Source organism: Triturus cristatus, chromosome 8, assembly GCF_964204655.1.
Source record: "Triturus cristatus chromosome 8, aTriCri1.1, whole genome shotgun sequence".
NCBI classification, from domain to species: domain Eukaryota; kingdom Metazoa; phylum Chordata; class Amphibia; order Caudata; family Salamandridae; genus Triturus; species Triturus cristatus.
In genome coordinates, this window is record NC_140591.1 from 294,460,915 (window position 1) to 294,486,412 (window position 25,498).

Sequence of the window (25,498 nt, forward strand, 5' to 3'; positions counted from 1 at the left end):
ATAAGCTATAATTCCTGGTTGAGAGGGAGTATATCTGTTGTGTTTGGTACCTATGGGCTTGTACTAATAAATTCTCTTTAATGGCAAAGTTGAATTTTTTATTACAATTTTAAAAACGCCTCTTTTACAAAGTTGGCATTTTTCAGTTTTTTGCCCTGTGTGCTTGCTGCCTGTCTCCAATACACGTCTGGGGTGGTTGATAGTTGGGCCATGTGAAATCCCTCTAGACAGCCACACACAAATGGAGCTTAGGTGTGACTATTGGGCTATTCACATCCTGATGGGCCATCTTGGACAGGATGGGAGGGAGGAGCTGGGCACATCCTCACGCTTGCACCTGAACCAATTGTGTCATTTCCCCATACAAAGGGCTGCTTAACCTCCTGTAGTGAGTGGCAGGGCAGGAAGGAAGGACCACTGTGCATTTCAAAGCCCCTCTTTGAAGTCTCCCTCACTACAGAGGCACTACTGGATATAAGAACTGGGCTTCAGACACTACCAACTCAGGGTTCCAATCCAGTCTTGGGCCCTTGGAAGTGGGTTTTAAGTTCTGCATCTGCATGTAATGCCAGACTTAGATCTCCCCTGGACCAAGGTATGTACCGTCACTTTCCCAGGGAGAGAATATCAGTTCCAAACTTATGGAATATAACCTATACACAGCACTTCCTAAGGTGGGCGAACTTTCAACACTCCCCCAAAGCAAGGCAAGAAAACAATATAACATATGAGTTTCCTCTAGACCAAGGTAACACACACAACACTTCTCTAGAGCGAGATATATTTTCCACATCACTTGCCAAGAGTAGAACAACTTCCTATAACACAATTACCTGCTAGAAGGGAATTCACCCATCCTTCTACAACAGAATACTTGGCCAAGAAGAGACCACACCTCCTGCTACAAGGAAAAGACAAATTGGTATATCTGGGATGTATTTATTAGTAAATAGCACCACACAGTAAGCCAAATGCACCTATCATGGCAGACTCTAACATATCAATAGTATGATTGAAACACAATCAAGGCAAATATATATGTAGAAATATATATGTATGGATATAAGAATCAGAAAATAAGAAGGAAAGGAGAGAATCAGTAAAGAATCAAGAGACAGTTAGTAGCAGAGACACCTCACCTAATTCTCCATCATTTCACCCCACTTTGCTCAAGGGGAGTCCATTGCTTGAACCGGGTGAAAGCTCAGAGGTGACACCACTCTTCCGTGACAACACGTCTGCTCCACGGCGTGAACTTCCACCAGGCCAGTGTAGGCTCCCCTTTTTAATACAAATTCAAACACAGCGAAGCTTCTAGCAAGCCTCGCCCCCTCGTTCTCATGAGAGCCCGTACCAGCCTGCTTCAAGGCCACAGCAACGGTTGATCAGGCCTTTGCTATGGCTCCGAGACAAACCATGTACATTCCTCTGATAAGAACCAGTTCTCTCTAGTCAGAAAAATGCGAAAAACAGGAGGCAGAGCAGAACATGCCCTCTTCTTTGTGCAGGCACAGAAAGTTAGTTAAGCCATGCACACAAAGGCCCAAAGCAAGATGGAATCAGAAAAGCAAGGATGACATGAAACCATGTCAAAGGCAATAGTTAGCACCTATAATTCTCATCCACACAACTTACAAGCACCATTGTGCACACAGAAAAGTTTGAAGCAAGGTAAAGTCAGAAGGCAGAATGACATTAGACCACATTAAAGCCAATAGATCAAAGTCATAATTCAACTAACCCAAATAACATACACTTAATCCCTCAGTATCCAACATTGAGCACATGTGTGCACCATCACCCACAACACTGCACATCGACATCCTACACCTTCTATTCTTGGCAAGACTATTCTACTAAAAGGCAGAAGAGAAGCAGGCATATGCAAGCCCATCCTACATTAAGGCTAGGGCAACATAACACACTTAAGTCAGTACAAAATGGTGGTGGTTGAGGGTCATCATAGGGTGTCAGACCACAAAAGTGGCTCATTCACTACACTGCAAAAACCCTGCGAATCGCCATCATTGTGCAGCTCGGAACCGGCATATCTCCATCTACGCTGATGCAGTGCTGCCAGGATCGAGGACATCACATCACCGGCTGTGTGGCTCGACAACGATGCATCGCCTACATCATAGGGGTTCGATGATGACACATCTCCCACTTGCGTGGCTCAGAACCAATGCTTTGCCTACATCCTAAGGAACAACACCGATGCATTCCCTTCAACTGCTCATCTCATCTCACCCTCGACACAACCCCAAACCAAGGTACTTTCTTCAGTGGGCAAAGGCTGTATCCGACATGTGCTCCATCGTGTTCGACCTGAGCCAGATAGCCCTGGCTGGCGCTTTATGCTATTGAGCACTATATTTCAAACTTTTCTTTAAAAATTCACGGGAACCGGCAAGGTCCACAGAAGCAGTTACCACTCCAAGAAAAGCAGTCTTCAGTTCAGTTCCAGCATCAGTGGCTCCTTGCCATAGACTTTGGTGGAGTGTTCCTGATGCAAAGGATTCAGTATGCTGAAAAAGCACAATGATGCTGAAGATGCTGTGCGGTTGACTTGGGTCTTCCTGGGGCTACTCCATGATCCACGGTCTTGGTGAGGCAATCCTGGTTAAGGGGTCGACGTCTGTCGAAGTCCACTCAAGCTGGGAGGAAGTCCAGTTGCCACCTGGCTAGTAGTTGCCCGGTACAGTGGTTTTCTTCCTTTAGCGGTAACTTACCTTCTGGGTGACCTAGCTGCGCCCCAGCAACTCTCCCAGGTCCAGCAAATGCGGGGTAAACATTTGAGTATTGGGTCTTGGACCCTTGGGCTGCATGATGGCAATTTGTGAATCTAGGCGCCGAACTTGCGCCACCAGGCTACTTCAGCTGGTGTGGCCTTGTGCTGCGAACAGGAGGTCAGCCATCTTACACTCTGAGTCTCTTACTTCGGCTTGGCTCAGTAGTTGTCATTTCCACGAGCAGGACATAGCAGGCACAGTCTCTCTTCCTTTGCTATTACGTTATGTATCTGAAAGAGACAATTAGGTCTAGATTCCTTACCTTAGAATTTCTCCCAGACGTCAGACTAGATCCAGAGATTTGTTCTCGAGTAGTACCCTGCTTGTCGGGAGGTGACATCGGTCGGCTCTGTGTCCGTCGGCGGCGGCGTGGTTGCCAGGATGATGTTGCGGTGCCTACTTAGATGCCACCCCTGCGTGCTGACGTCAGTTCTCTTTTTTTCTGTGCTAGCCTAGCGCAGATCCGGAGAGAGCTACCCCTTAGCCATTTTTTGGCTAGCCTTTTTGCGACGTTTTGTTGACTTTTTTTCAGTCTATCGACTCCTGGTGCGCATGGGATGTCCCAACGACGGACTGGTTTCAAGTCTTGCGGGTCCTGTCACAATGATGTTGGTGATAGACCCACACCTCGTGTGCCTGTGGTGTCTGGAGCACAAGCACGACCCGAAGTCATGCTCTGATTGCCGGGCCATGGCACCGAAGATTTTGTGGGAGTAGTTCCGAAAGTTGCTGGAGGCCCGGGGTTCGGCTCTACGTCATTCCAGGTCTCATTCTAGATGAAGGTCTCGAGGCCGTTGGCGGAGCCCCCACTCCTCGTCGCACTCCAAGTCGTCGAGGTCATCTGGTAAGTCCAAGCACAAGAAGAAGGTGAAGGAGCAGAAGCACTCTTCGCCTTCCCCCTGTTGGTCGGATGGCGCGTCGCGGGATTTGGAGCGTCGACGTTCCAAGGCCCCATTTCCGGGAGCATCCCCTGCCCAGCTTTGACAATTTTAAGAGGCCTTCCACCTCGTCTTTGGGCAGCCCGGCTCTGCTGGCGTGCCTTCGGGCCCCGCAGGCGGGTCGGGAGTCCTGGGTCTCAATGCCGTCTGCTCCGTCTCCGTAGGACCTCTGCGGATCCAGGCCTGGATCCGGATCAACGCCGGTCGATCTCACTCGACCTTCCCCGACGCCGATCCTGACGACTCACCCGGCACCAGTCGTGCCCCCGAACGACGCCGTCCCCATCCTCATCCCTGAGTTGGACCCGGTGCCGGACTGACGTCTGAACCGATGCTGCAGGGTACTTTTTTCCCCTGTTCCTCCCTGTTGTTCCCTATCAACCAGAGGGCGGTAATGAGGACTGGGAGGGGTCTCTGTACCCTTTACTTGACCAGCTGGAAAAACTGGACTGGCGAGAGGATCTGGGTGACGCTAGTGGCCTGGACACTTCTCCGGACACTGGCCTGCTTTGTCCCCCTACCATGGCTACGAAGGAGAGAGCGTCCTATGCTATGGTGATGAGAAGGGCAGCCGAGGTCTTGGGCCTTGAGCTCCCTTTGGTGGCAGTCAGGACTAACCTCCTGATGGAGCTGCTCCAACCTGCAGCGTCCACTTCTGAACCCCTATTGCCATTTAACGAAGTACTCACTGACGTCCTCCTGGGCACTTGGTCTAACCCCCAGCACAGAGGCTTCTGTGGAGAGGACGATTGCCCACCGCCACCGCCCAGCCCCGGGCAAACCAGAGTTCTTCACCCAACACCCTTCCCCCGAGAACTTGGTGGTCCAAGTCTCTTCTTCAAAGGGCGCATTCCCTTCTGCCCCTCCGAATAGGAAATCCAAGAAGCTGGATCACCTTGGGAAGTGTATGTTCTCTTCCTCCAGCTTGGCACTGTGGTCCGTGAATACCACGTGCCTCTTGGACCGATACTCCCATACCACCTGGGATACAGTTGCGCAGGTGCTGCCTCAGTGCCTGGAGGAGGCCTGGGCCATTCTCTCCCAGGCAGTGGCGGGTGGAAGGGATGCAGCCAAATTCACAAGCAGATGTGGACTGGATACCACTGAGTCACTGGGCAGAACGATTGCCATGTCGATAGCCCTTAGGTGCTGCGCCTGGTTGAGGACATCTGGCTTTTCGGGGGATGTCCAGTCATGCCCTTTGATGGCCATCGTCTTTTTGGTGACAAAGCAAACTTGACGCTAGAGCGCTTTAAAGGTTCTCAGTGTTTTATAAAGAACAAGGGTACCCCGATATACGAACCTGGGGTGGTAAAGTGTGAAGAGAAACACAATGGTTCTAAATGGCCTAAAAAGGTCCAAGGTAGAAAAAACCTTAAAAATGGGTAAGCGTTTGAATAAAGGTTTTTTGAAATTAATTTTGAAGAAAAAGAGCGATAGCTAATATAGAGCAGGGACAAGAAGGTCAAGGTATAACAGATATTTTATTACACAATGAAACAAATTCAGGTGCTCACATACTCAGTGACAATAAGCGTGACATAGAAAGTGAAAGTGAACTTTAAAAGAAGACATCGCATTGACAGCAAGAATTGAACCACTTTCTTTTTAACTTAATATTATGGGTTCATGTTGTAAGCGGTCGACGACGTTTCGAACTCAGTTAGTTGAGTTCATCTTCAGGACAAAAAAGTGAGCATCTATAATTGTCAGTGTAGATATAAGGAAGGGGTCGAGTTTATCAACTGGGAATATGGTAAATGGATCACGAGATTTCATGTGCAAATTAATGCATCATAGTGGGGCCCTTTGTCATAGCAGGAGGCTTGAGAAACCTTATGAATTCATTATATCGGGACCTCTGAGAGTCAGGTGCCGTGTGGATTTAATTTTTTTTATTACGCTGGAATTGCATTAAATGCGAGCCTCCCGGTGAAAACGAGCGAGTCCTGTTCAAGTGCTGCTTTTCTCAGGCTACGGACGGATCTTTGGGCCTCGCTGTGCACTCTTGTCCACTCCAGTCTGCTATTCGTCCCTTTCATGGCTACAGAAGGGGTGCCCAACGATGTCCTGCCCAGTCTAGCCTCTGGATCACGCAAGTTGCCCAGCCTCTGCGTGGACGCGGATGTGGGACCCAGTGACCTCGGGGATCTAGGAACCAACAGGCTGGTCAGTCCAAACTATCTCACCCCCCCCCCCCCCCCCCCGCTGCAGCCTCTAAGCTCTCTTGATCCGATGTTTCAGGCCCATCAACGGCTAGTTGGAGGCAGGATTTGGCATCACCTCCTCCCCTGCAATCCATCTCGTCGGACAGGTGGGTTTTGCAAATAATCCGAAGGGGCTACTCCCTCCCCTTTGAGACTACCCCACCCTCCATGCCACCGTCTTGCGATCGCATGTTGGAGGATCATTGGCGCTTCTCCGCCAGGAAGTTTCAGCTCTCTTGGCCAAGGGGGCTATAGAAAGGGTCCCTGCCCCAGAAGTAGGTCGTGGTTGCTATTCCCGCTTCTTTCTGGTGCACAAGAAGGACAAAGGCCTGCGTCTTATCCTAGACCTCAGGGCCCACAACCGCTTCGTCCGGAAGGAGAAGTTCAAAATGCTCACGATGGATCAGGTCCTGTCTGCCCTCGACCCTGGAGACTGGATGGTGGCATTAGACTTGTAGGGTGCCTATTTCCATATTCCCGTCTTGCCAGCCCAGAGACGCTATCTATGGTTCACGGTGGGCCACAAGCACTTTCAGTTCACTCGACGACTGGCTGTTGAAGATCTCAGAGGGAACTGCACAACAACTGCAGTGGTAGCTAACGAACCAAGATTGGGTCAGAGGCAGATCATTCTGCCTTTCCCAACCGGATCTAACAGTAGTGACAGATGCGTCACTTCTAGGATGGGGCGACCATCTGGGAGAGGCGGAGATCAGAGGCTTCTGGCCTCCGGCGGAGTCCGGGTTCCATATCAACCTGTTGGAGCTCTGAGCGATTTTACTGTCACTGAAAGGGAAAGTATTGCATTTGTTCACAGACAACACCACCGCCATGTCGTACTGGAGCAAACAGGGTGGGGTGGGGTTGTGGACCCTTTGTCAGGATGCTCTTTGTTTCTCTGGACATGGCTGGAACATCAGGGCATGACCCTGGTGGTTCAACACCTGGCGGGTTCTTTGAATGCCAGGGTGGATGAACTCTGGATGTGGATGGTCATCTTGCCAAATGTGAACAGTCGGTGCTTGGTCGATCACGAATGGCATCTGCACTCGGAGGTGGTGAAAGGTCTCTTTCAGTGTTGGGGAGAGCCGTGGTTGGATCTGTACACCACCGAAGAGAATGCGCAATGTCAGCAGTGTTGCACATTGGAGTTTCCAAGGCGGCACTCGCTCAGCAACACTTTTCGTTGCAAGTGGAACTGCGGCCCTTTGTACGCCTTCCAGCCTGTACCACTTCTGCCCGAGTGCTCAGGAAGATCAAGCGCAACCAGGCTCAAGTTATTCTTGTGGCTCCGGACTGGGCACGAAGAGTCTGGTATCCTGAGCTCATGAGCATGGCCATCGATCCTCCGTTCAGACTGCCCCTTCAGGATCTTCGGTCGCAGCAACGGGGGACGGTTCTTCACCTGATTTGTATATGGCCCATGTCTGAACTGGGGTGGTGGAGTGAGCTAAAGAATGATGATGGATTAAACCCAGATCTGTTGACTGGGGGTGAGTGTTTGATTTGTTCAAGCGCTCTGTCCATCATCCCCTTTGGTATCACCCTGAGCTCATGAGCATGGCCATCGATCCTCCATTCAGACTGGATCTTCGGTCGCAGCAACAGGGGACGGTTCTTCACCCGAACCTGTCCAGTCTCCACCTTCTTTTGTGGAGATTGAGCGACGACAGTTGACAGCTTTTGACCTTCCACCCGAAATCTGTAATGTCATCTTGGCACCTAGGCGTCCCTCAACTAAATCGGTTTACGCCTGTAGATGGAACAAGTTTGTGGCATGGTGCACAGCAAATGCTTTGGATCCAATTTCTGCTCCTCTTTCTGTGGTTCTCTTGTACATACTTTCTTTGGTCTAGCAGGGTTCTGGTCTGGGCACTCTTAAAGGCTATCCAGCTGTTATCTCTGCTTGTCTTCGGCTGCCAGATCAGCCATCCTTATTCATTTCTCCTATTGTAAATAGGTTCTTTAAGGGCATTACTCATCTATTTCCCCCATCTCCTTTTGTAATGCCCCAGTGGTACTTGAATCTTGTTCTTACATTCCTCATGTGTGCTCCCTTTGAGCCTCTTCATAACTGTCCTCTCAGACTACTTAATCTAAAGACTACCTTCCTTGTTGCCATCACCTCTGCTCACAGAGTGAGTGAGCTTCAAGCTCTGTCTTCAAAGCCCCCTTTCTTCTCTGTGCATCCGGACAAAGTGGTGCTTAGGATAAGACCTTCGTTTCTACCTAAAGTGGTTTCACCTTTTCATATAGGTCAAATCCATCACATTGCCTGCTTTCTTTCCACCTCCACACCCTTCCAAGGAGGAGAAGTGACTCCACCGTCTGGACCCTAAACGTGCTTTCATTCTACCTTGACCGCACCAAAGATTTCTGGGTTGATGATCAGCTCTTTGTTGGATCTGTGGGTGCTAAGAAAGGCAGGGCTGGTCAAAAAACGTCCCATCTCGCGATGGGTTGTCCTTTGCATAAAAATCTGCTACGCTCTAGCTAAGAAAGATCCTCCTGTGGGGCTGCGTGCTCACTCCACTAGGGCTACAGCACCAACTACTGCACTGACAGGTGGCGACGTGGGCATCTATGCATACGTTTACTAGACATTACTGCCTGGGCAGCAATGTCTGGAGGAACGGCTACATTGCCCGTTCAGTCCTCCTGGACTTTCTGGTGTGAACTTGGTTTGCAGTCCCTCCTCGGGGATGGTATTGCTGGGGTATCTATTCTGAGGTAAGGGATCTATAACTAACTGTCTCTTTCAGATGAGCAAGTTACCTACCTTTAGTAATGATGTATCTGTTAGAGACATATGTTAGTTATAGATTCCTTACCGCCCCACCCATCCTTCCCGCTATGCACACTGATTTCTAGGGATAGGGACTCCCTTACAGGGCCCCAGTTGTGGTGCACCAGTGGTCAGTGTCTTGCATGGTTCTGTGCTTCTGGCATGGAAAGTCATGTCAGAACTGACGTCAGGGCGCAAGGGCAGCATCTAAGTAAGCACTGTGACCTCATCCCAGGCGAAGCTGACTGATGCCACCTACCGACGCGCAGGGGTAGTGTTAGAAAAAAAATCTCTGGATCCAGTCTGACGCCTGGGGGAAATTCTAAGGTATAGAATCTATAACTAACATATGTATCTTACAGATACATCGTAACCGAAGGTAAGTAACTTGCCAAATGTGAATATGCCGGCTCTTGATCATTCTCTCTGCCAAATGTCTAGACATATGAAGATAATAACAGATAAAATACCTGTTACACTTGTACCATATAGGCCTCAGATTTGTACACTATGTTTTTTATGCCTACTGTTTTCTTTATTATTTAAAAAAATAATAAAAAATTTGGCACAGTAAAAAATAAATGATAGATTCATTTTGGTAATAGATGGAAAAAGGGTTCAAAGACTCGTATTATTAATTTACATTCCATGTTAATGGTCAAGTCCAATTTTATATTACTATTTTGAAAGTGACACTTTTAGAAAGTTGCCAGTTTCCTGCCTGAAACCAAAAGACTTTCCTGCCAGTGTCCAGCTGTCACCTATCCCAATGTCTCCCCTGTGGTGAGATGTGTATTGCTTCCAAACAGTGGTCAAAGAGCTCTTGGTGTGGTTAGAGAGACTCATCCCTTGACAGGATGGCCTGTGGGACTGAGCCCATCCACCTTCCTGAGCTTTCAAAGAATACCTACCTAGTCACTGGCAGAGGAATTTCAGACCTAGGCCTGCCTCCCCTTTGTCTCTTTAGTTATGCTAGTCGCAAACCCAGTGGGAGAAGAGGAAGTGGCCCAAACTAGCTTAGGTGGTGGACAAAGATTTGCCCCACGACCACAGGCTAGCTGGCCCTGGGCAGAAAAGTGGAACCCACACACCTCTCCAGGCAGTGGGCAGAAAAGTGGACTCCAAAGACCTCTCTTCAGAACACTCTTGAACCTGTTAGGAATCAGAAGAAGAACTGACCTGCTGTTTGAAAACCCTGAAAGTAAACTGGACTTGCTTGCCTTGAACCTGAGTGCCTAGAATTGACTCCAAGGGCCAATTTACTGACCTCGTATTTGAGCTTTAGGGACACAACAAACTTGTGGCCGCTCTCCCTACAACTGGACCTGCGATGGATTCTGCTGCTGGCCTCTGGTAGAGTGACTCACAACCCCCATGCCCTGGACCCTTGGCTGGTGTTAGATTTTACCCCTCCTGTCACCAACTGCCTTGAGCCCGACGCCCGAGGACCCAGAAGTGACTCAAAAGGTCAGTGTGCTGATCTCCTGTTTGAGCTATAGGAAAACAACAAACTCCCTACAACTGACCAGCTCCAACTGGACCGGCTATAGATTCTGCTGCTGGCCTCTGTTGGAGTGACTCGTAGCCCTCAAGTGGTGCCTACCAGGTCTTGGACTCTGGGCTTGTGTTAGATTTGACCCCTCCTGTCCCTAAACTGCAAGGAGGGGGGACATAGAAACGTTATCTAACTCTCTGCCTGGTTAACTGACGGAGACCAGGATTGTGATCAAATCTATAGCAATCGATGTTTAATCACTGGTCAGCCTCAATTTGCTGGTTTTTCCTACTGAAGGAGATCTGACTTCCAGAAAAGTTTTTTTAGTCCCAACATAGATTGTTTCATTGAGACTGATGCAGAGCAGCACACAGTCAATGTTGAGGCCTTCCCGACACTGTTTTTTGTGTGTGCTTTTTTAAAAAACAAAATCTTTTTGTTATGCTGTGTACCATAAACAAAGTACATACAACAAAACTTTCAGATACTGGAATGACACACGCATTGTACAACAGAGAACTGCCCTTAAATAAAATGAGCTTACATTTCAACATCTCTGTATTCCCTCCATAGGCCTTAGATCTTGTCAAATTTTCAAGGGCAGCCTCTGATCTTATATACTGTACGCTCAGCATGCATGCACCAATCCATCACAGTTTGCCATTGGGGGACCCTGCGCACCTACACGATCCCCCATTTTTGGGCTATGTCTCTTCTTACCACAATAGGAGTTACTTTGCAAAATAGTTGGTAATATTTCGGTACGGTCTGGTCTCCCTAAATGCCCAGGATGCACAGCTTGCAGGTTAAATCTACTGGTTGCTCCATAACTTACCAAAGGATTCTTCCTAGCTTCGACCAGAATGTATTTATCAATGGACAGTTCCAGAGGATGTGTATCAGCTTCTCCTTGTAGCTGCACTCTCGTAGACATTTGTCATTTTCCTCCCTGCCCATGCAGACCAACCTTGTTCTGGTGTATTAGGCTCTGTGTAGGATTTTCAGTTGCACTAGGTGGAAGCCCACTTTGATAGTGACCTCCCTTGGGTAACGACATGCCTCCCCCTGTCTTTGTCCATATGGGCACCATAATCCTCCTCCCACCAGCTTCATAGTGCGTTGAGGGTGGGATCCCAACCCTTTCCTTTGGGTACTTGAGGCCTTACCTGTGGGAGGGTCCCTATATTCGTCGTGGTAGAAGATTCAGATCAAGATATAGCTTAATCTTTGACCATCTGGGCACTCTGTACTTCGCTGGACTCTGCTCTGGGCACCGAGACTGCAACTAGGAAGACTCCTGCTGCTCCTGGTCTCGGCGTCCTGCTCGTCTGCTGCAACATCCATGCCTGTGCTCCATGCAGGGTCCTTCCAAGGCCTGTGGACATCCAAGACACTGGAAGGAATCTTCCTTGACATGAAGGAGTCACTTCCCTGCATCTGCAGGCACAGTATCCAAGCTAACCGGTCTGCTGCTCCTAGGCTCCACGGACTCCGAAAGGCTCAGCAACACATGTGGTGGTTTTTTAACTACCTCGAGGCCTGCACTGTCTTCTCACAGAGTTTGAGGCCAGTAGCCGTCATTGGAACTGCAGTAATTGAATCCCTTTGCACCGACTTGTTGTTGCAAAGGCTTGTTGACTCTCTTCCTCAGAGATCTTTGGGCTCCAAAAATCCCCAACCTCAAGCATTTCCTGTGACCCAGATCTTCATCCTCACCGCATCTCTTGGACTGTGGCCTGCATCTTTGGTGAGCTGCTCGAGGTCCTCTTGCGACTCTAGTGCCTCCGGCCTGTGGGTCCTCTTGAGGGTCTTCTTTGATTCCAGTGGGCTCGCCTGATTGCTCGGGCCCTACTCTGACTCCCCTACTTGTGGTGAGTCACTTGGACCTTGCTGGTCCTGACACTGCACCTTTTTCGCTTGCCATGTTCTTTGCAGTTGCCAAGGATTGTTGGTGCTCCCGATGGACACCTAATCTTCAACATCCAACGTGGGACAGCACGTGAATGGCTCCTGGTCTTCCACATCGTTGCTTCGTCCACACAGCTGCAGCTCCAAGGTCACCGTCCACTCTCCTGCAACACCTGACATCGGTTGGCATTTGTTTTCTTTGCCACCTGGTCACTCCTGAGTGGCATAGACTCTGTCTTCTCTTCTTGTAGGTACTTCTCAACTTGAATCCACCTTTGGGTTCCACCGGACACTTTCACCTTCTGCACCAGTGGCATCTTCCTGAAGTCCTCCATTGAGTTTGACGGCGGTTTCCGACGCCACATCGCACCTATGCACCAGTCTTCCCTGGTGTAGGCACCCTGGTTCCTAGGGTTTCCACGGGTGTGGTGGCTCTCCAACCTTCTAACTTCCACTGGGTTTCGTCAGGGTCCACGGGGAAGGTTCCTTCTTCTTTAAAATTACAACCTCAACTTACCCATTGACTTCAATTGAGCCAGTGGTTTTGTTCTCACTCTGCACACGGCCTCCGCGGGGTTCCTGGGTACTTATCTTGGATAGTTTCTTGGGTCCCCAGCCTCTCCACTTCTTCTAGGTGCAGTCTTGACTTGATTCGCATCCCAACTATTTTAGTATATGGTTTGGTCTCCCCCTGGCGACCCCTGTGTATTTGTGCTGCTTACCTGTTTTTATTGCAAAGTATTGTGTGCATTCTGTTCTATCTCTGAGTAGTAGATATTGTTATGTGTTAGCGAGTATCTTATAATACATACATATTTTTATAAATATAATGTGTGGTTCTTTTTCACTTAATCTATACCAATAAGATTACGATCTGGTAAAACAAGCTGCTTTACACTCCTTCTGGACTAAGCTGGAAGGCTGCTCTTCACAGCTACCACTTAGAGAGCTTTCTAAGGTTGTCTAAGACCACTTAAATCACCATAAGGGTGGTCTGGATTTGTGCAGGGTGCTACACTTACATAGGTGAGCACCATATACTAAGCCAGCCTCCTACACATACAACAAAAGGAATGTTGCCAGACGTCATCTTGCTGGTTCATAGATTTCTTTTTTGCCAGAAATTATTGTGATTGCTGTACAAACCCTGACATGAATCAACCTGTTCTTGATCCTCTGTATCTCTGTGTAAGCCAGCCACCTAGAGTTGGGGCTCCATGGTCTGCAGTCATTGCTGGCTTTTCATGTGTGTCTCATACTGAATCTAATAATCTTGTACTTGCATCTCCTTCCCTGTTTCCTTAATAGAACCCTGGCAGTTCTAAGGTGCATCCCCTTTCAGAGATTTACCTGCAGGGGAAAGGAAAGGATGGTGTGTGAGACTGAGGACAGCAACAATGGTAAACAGAGCAGCTATAGCTCTGGGGGTGTGCATTCATTTACATCTTAGTAATTACTTGCAGGATAAAGGCTCTGTGTAGGTGCAGTTCATTTTGTGAACAAACAGTGGTTTTCGTAAGTCCCTAGTGTAGATAGTAACTAAAAGATATTTTAATCGATAAATTTCAAATCATTTATTATGCTTTTTGAAATATTATGGTAAATAGAGTGTGACAGTGTTTGGTGTGCAATTTCATATTCTACAGTGTCTAATCATTGGAATGTTTTTTTTAAATATTTAGTGCGTTCTCTTTGGACTTATCGATTGAGATGCCATTCAAAATTGAGAGTTTTTATTGTACATCACATCAAATTAAAACGAAGGTATGGCAATTTACATGTGTTACATGATACTTTTCATTATGGCAAAAATAGACAAATATGTTTATGCTTAAATAAGTGTTAATGCAATGATTTTTTTGCTGTATTAACTGTGCTTTGTTATTCTTCAAAAAAACAAACAACGATGTTGTAACAAACATATACATGCTTCAATCAGTCGTTAATGGCAAGAGGTTGATTTTGAAAACATGCAAAAATCCTAAACATTTTACCATCTTTTTTTATTGATTTGTTTTCCAAACAGTAAACATGACGTAGGAAATGGAAGTAGGGGGGCATACATACATACATAGGGTAAAAATCTGCAATGCAATGACAATTAGACATATACATTGACGCAGAAAAAGCAGCCTCAGCAAGGCACATCATACAACTCAGTGATGGAAGTTCTGCATAGAGGGATCTCTCCAGCCTTTGTTTAGTTCCAGGAGGAGGGCATTCGTGTGCTGGGGCGTCTCCCGGGGCCAGCGGGCCTCTCCCGCATCTGAACCCGTAGCCACTTCCAGCATCTGCAAGTGAAGAGTAAGGGGCGCCCAGATGTCTTTCAGTCTGGAGTGTACCGGCATAGGGTCCCAGCAATTGGACAGTTGTTCTTGGCAATGTGCAGCGTCTCACAGCCAGTCAGCAGTCCTATGCGTAGGACGCCTCCCCCAGTGGATGGCTACCTGTCTTTAAACATTTTGACATCCTAAAAGGCACGTCAATGGATTGCATTATATAGAAATGTTAATTTGTTGACGACTGTTAACGTTGTAATTTGCTATATCTTTAATGGGAACATTTAAAGTGTTATATGTTTATTGCCATATAAGATATGCTAGCATACAACAAGTTGAATTCTTTGAGTCGCCATACTGTTGCAACTATCATTCTCATGCTCATTATGAGACAAATATATTTTACTATAATTTCTGTAGGTCATTCTTTGTGTCCATGTGTGTGTGTTGATGTATATGTGTTACAAGGTCAGAAAAAGCGATAGTATTTATGTTTTGCTATTAAGAATCTGCTTGTAACCTTCCAAAAACATGTACATTCACATAAGACGTTTTGCACGGGTTGGAGAGCTTTGGTGGTAGGGTTGCTAAAGGTATATTTTCCATTCTTTTTTCCATAGGAAATTTTTCTGTGTGCAGCAGCAACAAATGTTAGACAGATTTATATCAAAATGAAAGGGTAAAAATGGAAGCAGTGGGTATAATAGTATCCTTGGTTTTGTCCCAATCTGTCCCATCCAAATATGATAATTGGGCAGACTAACCGAAATTTAGCCTTGAGTTTGAAATCTGAAGGGCTGATAACTTTTTTCTATATTTATTTATTTATTTATTTTTCACATTTATAGAGCGCACTGTTACCCTGAGGTGTCCTGGCGCTGATTGCCAAGGTGTGAGGGCAGAAAGATTACTGTATGAAGAGCCACGTCTTGAGTGCTCTCCTGAAAGACAGGAGGTCGGGGAGTTGTCTGATGTTGAGTGGCAGTGCGTTCCATGCCTTTGCTGCGCCCAGAGAGAAACTCCTACCTCCCCACCGAGCCTTCCTAACTCTGGGGACAACTACCAGGCTCTGTTCAGCAGACCTCAGCAATCTAGTCGGTCTATGCCATTGGAAAAGTTGGGTCATGCAATGGGGCCCTAAGCCATGCAAAGCTTTAAATGTTACGCATAACGATTTAAAAGTAATTCTTTTGCGAACAGGTAGCCAGTGCAGCTTCGCCAAATCTCGCGATACCGAGGCAAATTTGGGTGTGTCTGTAATCAGACGAGCTGCTGCATTTTGCAGAATTTGGAGCCTGTTGAGGAGCCCCTTTTGGGCATTCAGCAGAAGGCTGTTGCAATAGTCCAGACGGGGCATCACTAGTCCTGTCACCACTGTCTTCTTGTGCTCGTTGGCCAGAAACGGCAACACTTTCCGGATGGTTTTTAGGACGAAATGGGTAGCTGAGGTGAGTGCATTGACATGAGGCCTAAAGGACAGTGAATCGTCCATTAGTACGCCCAGGTTTCTAACCTTCGAGACCGGAATTGGGGGGGAGCCCATTTCCTCCGGCCACCAGCGTGGAGACCAGAAGTTGTCTCTGGATCCAAAGAGTAGCACCTCTGTTTTAGCTGTATTTAATTTAAGACAGTTTTCCGCCATCCAGTTACTGACTTCCCGCATGCAGCCTCTGAACCTTTCTGCCATGCTGTCTCTTTCCCCCGGTAGCAGTGATACCACTATCTGAGTGTCATCTGCGTACGATGTTAAGTTGAAACCAAAGGATCTAATAATAGGTGCCAGGGTAGAGACATATACGTTGAAAAGAGTAGGGCTCAGGGAAGACCCCTGAGGAACTCCACAGGGGAGCACGAATGGGTCTGATTCAAAATCACCTAGTGCCACCTTCTGCGTCCTGCCGGAAAGGAAGGTGTGAAGGATTTTAAGCGCCTTTCCTTGAATCCCGCAGGCCCTTAGCCGGTCCACAAGTATCTTGTGGTGGACCGTATCAAAGGCCGCTGACAAATCCAGCAGGATCAAGGCGGCTCTGCCCCCTGTATCCAACACAGTTCTTACCTCTTCTGTTGATCTAATCAAAGCCGATTCCGTGCTGTGCCCTGCTCTGAATCCATGTTGAGATGTATCCAGGCTATGGCCTGCGCCCAAGAAGACACTCAGCTGTGTGTTCAGGATGCCTTCGAAAACTTTTGCCGGCAGGGGTAGCCTGGCGATTGGCCGAAAATTGCACAGGTCCGTTACATCTAAATTTGGTTTCTTCAATAGTGGTAGAATGGAGGTTTGTTTCCAGCGCAGAGGAAACTCTCCGCAGTCCAGCATGGCGTTGAACAGCGGGGTGAGTCCTGCGGCCATGGCCGGTGCGGCTAGTTTGGCTACGCTAGCCGGACAAGGGTCATTAGGGGAGCCAGATTTTATCCGTCGTAATATGATCTCGACCTCCTCCTCTCTAATGGGAGGGAAATTAAGTAGCTTCGCAAGGTTCCTGTCTGCCTCCAGATTAGATTCAGGAGCGGCAGCCTTGACTTGGGGGTCAAGTGCAAGAAAGATGTTTTCTACCTTTTCCTGGAAGAATTTCGCCAGATCTTCGCATAGTTTGCGACTTGGTGGTATCTCTGCAGGTTTAGGGGCAGCCAGGGATGATACTGTGCGAAATAATTCCTTGGAGGAATTACTGGCATCCTTGATGCGTTGCGTATAATGCTCCTGTTTGGCCTCTTGAATCGCGAGTTTATACCTTTTCAACTCTGCGTTGAGACGTTTTCTGTCCTCCTCTTTGTAGTTTTTTCGCCAGAGTCTTTCCAGCTTTTTGCAGAGCACTTTATGGTCCCTGATTTGTTCTGAGAACCAGGGAGCGGAGGGGCTAGAGTGTGTGGAATGATATGTTTTGGGGGGGCTAGGTTGAAGCAAGCAGTTTCTAGCCAGTTCGTATACAAAGTGGCTGCGTCTTCCACATTAACTGGGCAAGGTTCCATGGAGGATCTAAGCAGGTTCTCTAGAGCCTCTCTTTCGATATTTTTCCACTTCCTGATCGTTCTGGGAGGATTCTTGACCTTATTTAGTCTAGAAGGCGGATCCAGCCTAATATCAAATAAAACTGCCGCGTGGTCGGACCAGGAGACCGGCCGAACTGCGGTAACTTCTAAATTAGGGAGGCTGGAAAAAATCCCATCAAGCGTGTGTCCTGCTTTGTGGGTCGGGCCGTTGACCCTTTGGTTTAGCTCGACCCCGTGCATCAACTCTGTGAGATCCCGAGTGTCTGGGTCAGAGTCGTTCTCTAGATGAAAGTTAAAATCTCCCAGCAATGTAAACGTCTTTGCGCAAAGCGCTTCCTCTAGTAGGCAGCTGAGTTCTGGGAGAAAGGGTGCTTTGGGCACAGGGGGCCTATAGATAAGGGCGCCCTTAAGGGTTTGATGATTAGATAGGGTGAAGTTGTAGATGAGCGCTTCGAAAAGGTCGGTGGTCCCCGACTGAAAGGAACCTCTAATCGAGTTGTGGTAGAAAATGGCCAGACCTCCTCCCCTCTTATTAACTCTGTTCTGGACTGAACACTCGTACTCAGGAGGGGTGGCTTTGACGATATCAGGACCTGAGGCAGCATCTGTCCAGGATTCTGTTACGAATGTTATCAAAGCTTTGGTTTCTAAAATTAGGTCCGCTAACTCTAAACTATGTCTTACCAGAGATCTGGCATTAAGTAACAGGCATTTAGCTACTGTAGATTCCTTCCTCTCCTTAGACTTAAGTGGAGTCATAGGGGGATTGCTAGTTTGCCAGTATAGCTTGGGGGGGACCTGGTTGCAACTCGTACAGGGCAAGGAGGAGGGCAGCACATCCTCCTGCATATCCCAGATGATGCAGCCCGGGCTCTTGGATTTGTACCTGAGGGCCAGGAGTGTATCACGACTGTAAGGGAGATGAGTCCGGTTTCTCCTTGATCCCGGACCAGGGGTCCTGGCTCTAGGCGCGGAACTGGCGCGGACGGGCGCAGACGGGCTTGCCTTTGGCGCGCCTTTGGCGCGCCGCCGGCGCGCCCGCTGCGCTCGTCTGCTGCGCTTCCTGGGGAAGGAGGGCATATTAAGCTGATCGGCTCGTGAGGGGCGGAGCACTGGTCTGTTCGCCCAGCTCGTCACTAAAGGGGCGGGACAACGGTCAGCTAATCACGGGTTCAAACCCGGGGTATGTGCAAATCAGTACAAGTATGTGCAAATCAGTGCAAGTATTAAAAAGAGTTAAAATAACAGGTTGAATAATTTTAAATCAACTGCGGTTTCGCTGGAGTAAATAAAACAGCATACCAAACAGTAGATGAAGCAGCATACACACAGTAGGCTCACGGAGCTTCAAGTCCCGGCTTCCGCCTCAGGACCTCACACAGACACACACTAGCAATCAGTGGTGATGTGTTTGGGCGGGAAATTTTAAGCTGATCGGCTCGTGAGGGGCGGAGCACTGGTCTGTTCGCCCAGCTCGTCACTAAAGGGGCGGGACAACGGTCAGCTAATCACGGGTTCAAACCCGGGGTATGTGCAAATCAGTACAAGTATGTGCAAATCAGTGCAAGTATTAAAAAGAGTTAAAATAACAGGTTGAATAATTTTAAATCAACTGCGGTTTCGCTGGAGTAAATAAAACAGCATACCAAACAGTAGATGAAGCAGCATACACACAGTAGGCTCACGGAGCTTCAAGTCCCGGCTTCCGCCTCAGGACCTCACACAGACACACACTAGCAATCAGTGGTGATGTGTTTGGGCGGGAAGTTTTAAGCTGATCGGCTCGTGAGGGGCGGAGCACTGGTCTGTTCGCCCAGCTCGTCACTAAAGGGGCGGGACAACGGTCAGCTAATCACGGGTTCAAACCCGGGGTATGTGCAAATCAGTACAAGTATGTGCAAATCAGTGCAAGTATTAAAAAGAGTTAAAATAACAGGTTGAATAATTTTAAATCAACTGCGGTTTCGCTGGAGTAAATAAAACAGCATACCAAACAGTAGATGAAGCAGCATACACACAGTAGGCTCACGGAGCTTCAAGTCCCGGCTTCCGCCTCAGGACCTCACACAGACACACTATAGCAGTCATTATTTAATTCAACCAATTCCCAAACGAATATGCATTTATGTTAGAACTGGGGGTCTCTAGTTGGCAAAGGTAGGTACCTTTGACCAAATAGGGACCCTTTCTTCTAAGTCAGGGAAAGGGGATTACACTACTGGATAACCCTTGCTCACCCGTTTGGTAGCTTGGCACGAGCAGACAGGCTTATCTCAGAGGCAGTGTGAACACATACAGTAATACAGTGAAAACACTACAGATGGACACCACACAGGTTTTATAAAAATAAGTATTCTTTATATAGACTTAACACAAGACCACAAACTACAAAAACCCACAATACTGTATTCAAAATTGACTTAAAGATGGCAGAAATAGCTTAGTTCAAGTTGTTGGTAAATGCGACATAGTTCTCACAAAAGTACCTGGATGCGTAACGCAAAATAAACAAAAGGCTCACAGCGTTGGAGATGCGTCGGTTCCTTGCTTCGGGGGAGACGATGCATTGCACCTCAGTGCCTGCACAGTGTAGTGGATGCGTCTTGATCCTTACTGGAGAGGAGGTGAGGCGTAGATTCTCGTGCTGCAGCCCGGTTGTGATGCGGCAAGATGGCGCCTCGATGCAATGCGACAATCCGATGCGATAAGATGGCGCCCTTGATGTGACGACAGTGAGACGATGCGACACGCCCTGGCAGCCTTGCGGCGACTCTGTACTTTGGAGCCACGACAGGCCCTGCGACACACTTCTCCGATGATGCGACGGCGATCCTTCACCCTCACGGTTGCGACACGCTTTTCCGGTGATGCAACAGCAGACAGCTGCGACGAAAGCACGCTTCTGGGAGATGCCGCGGCGGCACGATTCTCCGGCGATGCGATGGCTACAGCTGCTGCGGCGACACGCTTCTTCTCGGTGCGTCGCGCTTCCAGCTCCCAGCGACATGCACGCTTCTGGAGATAGAATTCTCAGCAAGGAAATCCAGAGGTGAGCTGGTGGTGAAGTCTGTTGTCCCTGAGAGTTCAGCAGGAGGCAAGCACAAGTTCAAACCCTTGGAGAAATATTCTGCAAGATGATGAAAGTTCTGTAAAAGTTCCTTCTCCTCTCCTTGGCAATGAAGACACCACTGCAGGCCAACCCAACAACACAGCACACTGGCAGGGGGGCAGTCCAACTCCTACAGCTTCCTTTGGTTCTTCTCCTTGGCAGAGGTTTCCTCTTGTTGTTCCAGAAGTGATTTAAAATCTTGGGGTTTGGGTCCCCATATTTATACTACTTTTCTCTTTGTTCTCTGAAGGCAGAGAGGCCTTTGCCTAGTCCAAACCAGTTCTGGTGAGTCCTGGAGCACTTGGTTTACCTGACTCCTTCTTTCCTTTTAGAGTGCAGGGCAGAGACATCAGACACACCACAGGAGGTGGAGCCAGCATTGTGGAGGGAAGGCACAGCCCTATTCACCCAGGTGCAACTCCTCCCACCCATCTACATGCAGATCTTCCTATTCAGCCCTGTGCTGACTCACCCTCTCCCCTGGAATCCCCAGCCCCTGTCACTCACAGAACCAGACACACAATACACAACCTAGCAGAGGCAGGCTTGGACAGTTAAGCAAGAAAATACCTACTCTCTAAAAGTGGTATTTTCAAACACAGAATGTTAAAACCAACTCTACTAAAAGATGTATTTTATGATTCTAAGTTCAAGCATACTAAATTCGAATTTCTACCATGTTCCCTGAGTCAGTTAGGATTATAAGATGTAATAATCAAACTGCCCATTCTATGGGGAACAGGTAGCCTTGCAATAGTGAAAAACAAAAATGGCTGTAATTCACTACTAGGAAATGCCACACACACCAGGGCATGTCCTACCTTATACTTACAATGCACCCTGCCCTTGGGCCTACCATAGGGGTGTCTGATATGAAGTTAAGGGAAGGTTTAGGGACTGGCAAGTAGGTGCATTTGGTCAGTCAGCATGGCAGTACCAGACTGCACATAGGCTCTGCAATGGCAGGCCTGAGACACACTTTACAAGCTGCTTCTGTGGGTGGCACAACGAGTGCTGCAAGCCCACCAGCAGCATTTGATTTACAAGCCCTGGGCACACATGGTGCACTGCACTGAGGTCTGACAAGTAAATCAAATAACCCAATCATGGAGTCACTAATCAGTAGATCAATTTAACATAGGGAGCACTTGCACTGTGCACTGAATAGCAGTGGCACAATGCCTAAAGTATCTAAACCAGCAATACATATTAAAAACAGAGGCAATCAGAAAAAATGGAAGGGAGACTCACGCCAATGGTACCAGGTCTAACAGTTTACAAACGGGTTAGTTAGTAATGGCGTTCCATGATTAAGGAACTATTGCATTTGTTAGGTCAGAGGTAAAGCCCGCATCTTACTTCAGCATGACCGAGAAGACCTGTTCAGATGGGTACGGTTTGAAAGAATTCCACAGGTATGGACAATGCTGAAAGGCTTTTTAAACTAGAATTGTTCAGAGATGAGCTGAGTCAGAAATAAGTTTGATATCCGTAGGAAAGTAGGATCTGCTTTCATGGTTACTCCTACTTTTTGCTTGGTGTCAGTATGTTTTGGACCTAGTCTGACTGGGATCCTGCTAATCGGGACACTAGTCATTGTGCTTTCTCTCTAAATTGACCATGGTAAGTACTTTTGTACATCCACAATTGGCTACTGGTGTACCCCTGTAAGTCCTGAGTATCCTGTACTAAGGTACTCGGCATAGGTACACCAGGGGTCTTCCATGGGCTGTAGCATGTATTGTGCCATCCACAGGAGTCCACTCAAATTGTGACTACAGGCATCGGGGGCGGAGCTAGCCTTAGAACGCGATGGCTGCTTGTTAAGCGAGCTCCTCGCGTAAGCCCAAATATCCTTCAAACCAATCCTTCCTACGCTATCGGTATGAGACTGCACCCTCTGTGACGGAGAGCTGAGGAGACGGAGACCACGGAAGAGAGACGTCCGGCACCGACAGAGGCGATGGTGGCCTGAAGTGAAGGCCTAATAGCTGCGGCCCTCCGATGAGAAAACGAAAGCGGAGCCGCGAGACGAGGTGAAAGGACACGCCGTGACGTACGGCGTGCAGCGTGGCTCTGAGGGACAGTGAACCCCGCTGGGGCCGCGATCCCCGGGCTGAGACCGCCATACACACGGGCGCAATTTGCACGGAACAACCGGCGTGGTACGCGGCGCTCAGGGAGAGCGGCGGAAGATTTACTGCGGCCCCGCTGCGCGCTGGAGACTTGATAGAGGCGCGGTAAGCGGACATTCTTTAAATTGAAGATCGGGGCCATAATCTAACCTGCCGCTGCTCAGCACCGACGGCTGCAGGACACCGGGGAGTGAAAAAGCGGCTGCCAGGGTGGGAGCTGAGGTGAGAGAGACACAGGGAAGAGGTACCTCGCTAGAAGGCCACACCGAGTCCCTGAAAAGAAGGGCACAGGTCCGATTCGACTGCAAGCTGGGATTCCCTGCTGTGGCGGCCTCGGGGACAGGTAAATGGGGACACTGACTGCCTGGAAGTGCCTGCAGATCATTATGTGTATAAATACCCATTGGGCGTGATCTACGGCGGAGGCACGGAGCAACACAGTGCCTGAGGTCGGCTGAACTCGGAGGAGGGAGCCCTGGACCGTTTCCTCTCCCCTCAGCTGGGCTACTACCCATGTGGCAGCATTCCTCTCTCTAACAAGAGTCAACTAGCTGATTGGACACAAGGATGGCACAAGTAAGAGGCTGAGTACGTGCAAATGTAACTGGGGGCAGAATAACGTTAATGTGGGCCGGACGGAGGCACTGTAGTGGACGGATGCATGGGGGACACTTACTTACACCATAGACACTCACACCAGGCTGATGGCGGAATACCGGCAGATGGCTGACGCTCTGCAGCAGCACAGACCACTGACGCTTTTAACATGGAATGTTAGAGGACTGCATAACCCACGGACAATTCGTGAGGTACTAGCATACCTGGAGAGGCGTAAAATAGATGTTGCCTGTTTACAGGAGACACACCTGACAGAGATAAGAGAGACACGAATAGGGGCCAGATGGGCTACATACAGGTTGGCGTCGTCCTACTCCTCATACGCGAGGGGGGTACTTATATGGATCAAACGTAACACACCCTTCACGCTCATCAAATCTATAAAAGACGACCAAGGGCGATATGTTGTAGTACAAGGCTGCTTTAGGGGCACGATGTTAACAATTGTAAATTTATATGGCCCGAATACTGATGACCCTGCTTTTTACGCACACATCTGGACGAAATTACGCACCCTCCAACCCGGAGCTATACTATGGGGTGGGGACTTTAATACATGCCTAGACCCCACACTGGACAGGTCAACTGGGATAGATAGATATGGTAAACAATCGGCCAAAGTCCTAAGAGACCGGATGGGTGATTGGGACATGGTGGACATATGGAGAGTCAGGAATCCAGACCGTAAAGAAGGGACGTGCTTCTCCTCAACATATCTCACATGGTCCAGGCTTGATTACTGGCTGATATCCCGAGATGCATGTACGTGTACAACGGCAATTACACACGCACCTAAAACGCTTTCGGACCATGCCCCAGTCATCATTACACTGCAAATCCCGACACAAACTCCAAGACAATTCACGTGGAGGTTGAGACCAACGGCTTTACAAGACCAGGTATTCAGGAAAGAGCTACGTCACGCAATAATAGATTTTTTCGAAAATAACGCAGGCTCAGTACAGAGCACTAGAACACTGTGGGAAGCCTTTAAAGTTACCATACGGGGTCACTGCATTGGGAAACACGCAGGAATAATTGAAGGATATACATGGACAATTAGATAGGACGGAAGCTGAAATTGTCAGACTAGAACGAGAATTTGAAAACACACAAGATACAACATTATTGGCCCATATTAGAACACAGATTGACATATATAATGCACTTGCAGAGGACGAGATTAAATACATTTCATGCAAGTACATCGCCAGAAACTACGGGGAAGGGGGGAGACCTGGCAGAGCGCTGTCATTCAAAATCAGACCCGCCCACAACGCCGCGTACATTACACAGATTCAGGGCGCACAGCATCAAACAGTCTACGACACCGCAACCATATTAGATTGCTTCACTACGTTTTATACCAATCTCTATACTGCCCAGAGCAAGTCTTCCACGGCAGAAATTCGGGATTATCTTGATGATGTGGCGCTGGCTTGGCTATCAGACGCCCACCGAGAATACCTTTGCCATCATATCACCCGTGACAAAATATTAGATGCCATCAATTCGCTGCCCAACAATAAAGCACTGGGATTGGATGGTCTTCCGGGTGAATTTTATAAAGAATATCGAGACCTCCTGATTCCACATTTTGCTGAAATGCTTGAAGAGGCTTATGAGGAGGGCACACTCCCGTCCTCCTTAAATGAGGCGCTCCTAATAGAACTCCCGAAGCCGGGCAAGGACCCCAATGAGTGCGAATCATATAGACCTTTATCCCTGATAAACATAGACGTTAAGATATTAGCAAAAATAATAGCGAACAGAATACAATCTGGTGCTGCCTGACCAGGCAGGCTTTATGCCAACACGATCAACCACCCACAACATTCGTACCATTTTCGCGCTATACCATCAATTAGACCCAAACACGCCCTGTTAGACGCCGCTAAGGCATTTGACTCAATAGAATGGGATTTTATGTTCACCACTCTCCGCACGATGGAATTTCCAGAACCATTCCTGAAATGGATATCGCTATTGTACGCAGTTCCTAAGGCTCGGGTAAGGATAAATGGCTCCACATCTAACCCCATATAGATAAAACGCGGCACCAGACAAGGCTGCCCACTATCGCCAATGCTCTTTGCACTAATCCTAGAACCACTGGCATGCAAGATTAGACAGAAACACTCCGAATCGGCCCTGCAGTTCGGTCTCCGCCCCATTGGCATTGCGCTGTATGCGGACGATATGGTCCTCTACACTACACACCCAGATAGACACCTAAACCTG

At 48.3% G+C, this 25,498-nt stretch overlaps 1 protein-coding gene across 8 annotated transcripts in view; it reads left to right on the forward strand.

Annotated features, from left to right (window-relative positions):
* The window catches only part of PARP4 (poly(ADP-ribose) polymerase family member 4), a 2,159,601-nt gene that overhangs the window by 769,226 nt on the left and 1,364,877 nt on the right, over window positions 1–25,498 (forward strand). For all 8 annotated transcript variants that reach the window (XM_085621544.1, XM_085621545.1, XM_085621546.1 and 5 more), the window contains exon 21: window positions 13,808–13,889. In XM_085621544.1, the coding sequence (XP_085477670.1) occupies window positions 13,808–13,889 (82 nt within the window). The remainder of the gene's footprint in view (window positions 1–13,807; window positions 13,890–25,498) is intronic.